At 39.0% G+C, this 5,566-nt stretch overlaps 1 protein-coding gene across 1 annotated transcript; it reads right to left on the reverse strand.

The window, feature by feature from the left end:
* Positions 355-4,386, reverse strand: LOC107636833 (oligopeptide transporter 3; the record flags this gene model as incomplete). Its single annotated transcript, XM_016340311.1, is given in 6 exon segments — positions 355-1,252; positions 1,343-1,525; positions 1,630-1,885; positions 1,993-2,562; positions 3,345-3,442; positions 3,889-4,386. Coding segments are annotated over 6 exon segments (2,220 nt in total), but the record flags the coding sequence as incomplete, so codon positions are not given.

The raw sequence follows: 5,566 nt of genomic DNA on the forward strand, positions 1-5,566 counted from the left end.
GGGGTGAGTAATTGGAGATAGAAAGCATTTGGTCCTCATCAACTTTTGGCCTTGATGAATGGAATAGGAAACTCGTTGAACTTGGTGTTGGCTTGACTTCAAGGCCACCTGTGTTATCTTTCATTGGTTATATGCATCCTATTCCCTTTGGTATTAGATTCCTCTCCTCTATCATGCACTATTCACGAGTCTCTTTCTGCTAAAGCTATGAATTTGAATTTCCACCAGTCATGATCACCACTTCTGTTCATAAATATCCTTGGTCTTCAAATTCCATTTCTATTTCGTTTTAGGTGCTAAACGATGAGTGCATATTGATGCTAAAAGTCCAAACATGTGACACGACTCACAAGATAAGATACAACTGTGCAGCCATCCATTTAATATGGTGAAAACCCATACAGTATCTTATATCTTTTACAAGTTACAAGGGACATGAGAGAGGTACTATATAGAAAAACCTCACACGATAATAAGCATGCATGCATGCATGTACATGTACATAATTTGCTAAGCAATTGGTTATTCCTTTCACCCTGTCATTAAAAGCCTAACTAGCTAGGTTCTTCCCAACCCCAACCCCAAACAGAAGCAATAAAAAGGAAAGGCTTAACCCTTTGTTGTTTGTGCCTATCTATTAGAATACTGGACAACCGTCAACTACAATTCCTGGTGCAGTTGGGCAAGTAGCCAATGGACAATGGTCAAGCTCAGATCCCCACCATTTCAGGTTATGGCCTGCATTCTGCAGAGCAAAGAAGATAAGAACGCCCATGAAAGCAGTGCCTGCATCCAGTGCTGCAGATAGAACATAGTTGTACTTCTGCCACCATCGTTTGTGGTAGCGGAACACGAAGAAATTGAAGATCATTCCTGTGATTAGCCAGCTTGAAATGTTGGTGGGAGTTGCAGGTGGCATCCCGGCAAAGCCATAAGATATAACAGGGATGTTTATCAGGGGAATCCACTTCTTGTCAGGGAAGATTTTGCTCAACACCCAAACAGGAACCGGCAACACGGCTCCAATCAGGAATAGCCACACCAGGTTTCGGTACAGCCCGCCGGGACCGAACAGGCGCCTTGGTCCGATCAGACCCCATATAACCGACGCATCAAAGGTTACTCTGTATTTGGGGCAAGTCCAAGGACTGTCATGGTGGGCCTTGTCATCCATGCATAGTTCCTTGATGTTATCCAACATCCACCAAGCCACTCCAAGGTTTACTATAGCAGAAATTATAGTTCCCACCAGCTATTTTGGAAGGGCAAAAGAAAAAAGTGAGTAATAAGAGTAAAGAAAATTTATAGAAAAGAAAAAGGACGCAAAGTAGGAGACTCGTACCTGAGCAGTATACATGCATCTTGGAGGAATTTTCATGTACTGTCCGAGTTTGAGATCTGACAAGAAAGACAGAGCATGGACAGTGCTGATTCTTCCATAAATTTTGAAGAGCAAGTTTGCAATTGGTTTTCCGGGAAGGACATAACCAATCATGAATTGTGCTATAATGTCATATCCAGGTTGCTGTTAAGTAACAAGGGAAAAATTCATGTTAAAGCTTGAATGCTCATGGATTCCCACTTTACATTAATGGAGGGACATTGAGATGATAGAGATGGTAGAAATACCTGGTTGGTTGTTGCCTGGATGACACCAATGGGGAGGGTCACAATAATAGCTAGAGCAAAAGCAAAGATCATTCCCCACCATGGAAGTTGCACATCCGTTTTCCACACAAAAGACATCAGCAGGGATAGTGCTATGCTCCCAAATAACAAAATCAGGAACCACCATTCGGGTACTTGCTTATAAGCTTTCATGAGTCTACCATGGACATCCAATTTCACATTATTCATTGCTGATTTGCTCTGCCTCAAAATGTCACTGGGAAAAGGAAATTTATGGAAGATCAATCCAACCATCTATCGAAGTGATTCATTAATATAAATATAAGAGAGAACAATTTGTGAAAGGCTATGATAGCAGCCTACCTGCCATAAAACAGCGCAACATGAGTGAGGGTTGCTGTAAATCTTGCAAAACCTGATCCAATTGATAGTGCAAACAGAGGGCTAAGGTATAACTTCCCATATTTGTTGTATGCATTTATGTCAAGATCATAGTTTTTGGTTAAGATCTTGGTGGTGTCATACTTCTGTCCGGTGGCCGTGAACAACTGATTAGAAAATATAGGGAACTTCTGCGCATCAAAAGTATTAAACTTCCAGTAACATATGGGCACGATTATGTAGATGAACATGATGAATCCAATTCCAACATTAACAATGGAAGACCATGGAGTAACAAGAGGGCTGCCATGGTAAGCTGAAATGCCAGCCCAATCAAAACTGAAGGCACCAATGCCGAGTCCATGATAGGCCGATCCAACTTGCTGCGCTGTGATGCTATGTGGCCATGCCCAGCACACCCATGAGAAGAATGTCAATACCATAAGCAGATATCCAGGGAGAATATAATACAAGAAGCTCACTCCCATGGCAATGAGGAAAAACTGCATCCTTGAGAGTCCTTTTGTTTTGTGGTCCTTTTCATGGAGTGCCCTGTAGCACAAAGGTACTGATGCAATCAGAATAACATTACAAAGGGAATAATGCACAAGCAAATATGACTACTAATTATTGGACTTTTCTGTTGCATAGATTCATTTTGACAAGATTCTAAATCATTGCCTACATGCAAAATCTAGAGAAGTCAATTTTAAACATTGAGAGTAAAATATTAACAAATCTTCCACTTGAACTTTTTAACCTTTTCAATGTTATGTCTCTCCTCAAGAAAATATTGCACCAATGTAACAAAATAAAACAGAACTAATAGCATAAGCCTTTCAGCATCAGCAGTGAAGATGCCTTACTCCACAGGCGTAAGGCATCTAAAAGAGCCCAATTGTGACGCTTGTTACTTACAACTGCCCGGTTGAGTCCACTAAGGCTAAAGAATATGTTTGCGTTTCCCATCATATGCTAGTGATAAGAATTCCAAGTCAATGACAAAATTGATTCGTGTTATCATTTGATTATTTCCTTATTCAGTTAGAACTTGGAAGAAATGTCACGGCTCCAATTGGGTTGATATCAAACGAAACAAATATTTCCTTAATTGTTTCAAGTCATTCTAAAGTTAATTTGTGATGTCCCAAATTCTAAAAATGCAAGAAATGCAAACTTCTGTGGAGTTCTTCCTCAACCAAAGGGTGGTCCATGGTTTTGTAAATTGGTGAATTCGTAATGAATATTGAATAGGGAATATTAGCACACTACCAAGGTCCTTATGAAACCGTAACATGGAAGGATGGAAGAAAGAAAGAGAGCAGGAAATGAACCTAAAGAGAGAGACTTGAGCAAGGTTTGCTGGCCACCACATATCAACAGGATCAACCAGATACCTCCTCAAAATCCCAGCCCATCCATACCCCAATACCTGCAACGCAATTCAGAACATTTCACTTTTTAAAAAGGAAAACTTTCCACAGCAGATTGAGACCAATAAGACCAGAATATTAACTTCAAAGATATAATAATAATAATAATAAACAAATCCAAAAGAGAAGGACTTTTACTATTGAAAATTCGACTAATCTGTCACACTTTTTGCATCTATTAAAAAAAACCAGCAATTCGAAGATAGGATTGTGTATATAAATAAACAAATACAGGAGAACATATTTTATTGTCGACGATTAAAAAAGGACAGATTTTGAAGACAGATTTCATTTATATAAGGGGAAAAAACAAAACAAAACAAAACAAAACAAAGAAAAAGAAGAAAAACAATTAGGATTACATCCTGGCATCTCCATCCAAACAAAAATGAGCAAGCAAGAGCTCCAGTGATTGAAAATGAGGGCGAAGGAAAAGATTAAAAACCTGGGTAGTTAAGACAATGAGGAGAGCACAGAGGAAGGTCAATGATTGTTTGTAATAAGCCTTCATAACAGTGATGGCACCAATGGAGTAAGCATCTCCGCCACCAGTGGAAACACCACAGTTGGCGAAGATGGTGATGATGACGTGTTCCTTCATGTTGAAAGGGCCAGGATTCAACGAGAAGCGCCAGCCAAGAAAGTTGTACTGGTCTGTGGGGAGAGTGGCAGCCATGAACCTTCCTATGGGAAGAACAAGGATTTGCATGAGGATGGCGGAAATGGTGAGAGGCTGAGTCCTAAAGGTGAAGAAGGTGTTGAGGAAGATGAGGAGCACGCATGAGGTTATCCCAAGAAACCAGGCTCTGAAAGTCATCACCGGAAGAGAAGGGTCGTCGGTCTCCGGCACCACAAGAGCCACCTCCTCGATGGGGCATCTTTCGTACGGAGGGTCTCCTCCGTTGGCGGCCTTCTCGGTGTCCGTGGGATCATCGGCGTGGTTTTTGGTGGCCATTGGAGAAAGGAGAAAGGCAAAGAGATAAGCAGTCAGTAGCCACTAATTGAAGTCGGAAAGCCTCGTCGGGCGAGTGAGAGCACGTTCTGAGAAGAGGGTCACACACTTCTCCTTCCGTTCTCAGTTAAAGGGGGTGTGCCATGTCAGATAAGTAGGACCCGCAACTGACGCATGGAAATTCTCTCCATGCCACGTCGGCACAATGTAACGGTTGCTCGTGTTATTCTCGTGTTGCCTGCATGATTACCAACTACTTAGTGGAGTCCACATGTTGCACCTACGTGGACCATAGTCTTCGGTTTATTCAGACACTTAATGGTATTTCTCTAACAACATTACTCAAATCTAGGAAGAGATTTTTTAAATCTAGTAAGAGTTTAGACAACATATTAAGATTATTAGATGTTAAAATTTAATATATCATAAAATTTAAGTTTTTAATATATTTATTAGAATATTTATAAAAATTAACAAGTTTACTAAATTAAGTATACCATTCTTATTTCTTCTTACTCATTTAAAAATTAAACTTATCCTCATGACTGTTAATAAAAGAAGTTAGAAAATTAATAATTTTAATTTGAAAATAAAAAATTAACTAACATTAACTCAAATCCAATAATAAATAGTCACAAAAAAAATCCAATAATAAATAACATTTATCGCTAATAAACAGTTGTGATTATTGGAGAAAAACAAATTTAAAAAAATGGCCTTTCGCTAATTAATTAAGAACTAATAATTAACAATGAGAACATTCTTACATGTACAAATCAAATGTAATAACTACTAGACTAGTTTAGTCTGTTTAGACCCGTTTTAAACATTATTTTCCCTTAACAAAAGTTAATAACATGGAATGCCCTTTTAGAGTTTTATCACAAGAGAAGGATCTAGTTAAACGTAGTACAAAAAATAATTAAAACACGCGATGAGATTGATCTTAATCAACCGATAGAGTCCATGGATACTTCGGACATGGGAAATCCTAATGAACGTGTGAATACAAAAATTATGTAAAAGATTCACTTCTGACTCTCTTTGGATCTCTTGACTTAAAGGAATTCCATAACTTTGATCTGGATGATGATATGGCAAAAGATAATTCCAATCTGGAAGACCGATGTATCAAGAAGACAATGACCAACACAAAAATGTTAGAGTTTGA

The sequence above is a fragment of the Arachis ipaensis genome, chromosome B01 (genome assembly GCF_000816755.2).
Source record: "Arachis ipaensis cultivar K30076 chromosome B01, Araip1.1, whole genome shotgun sequence".
NCBI classification, from domain to species: Eukaryota; Viridiplantae; Streptophyta; class Magnoliopsida; order Fabales; family Fabaceae; genus Arachis; species Arachis ipaensis.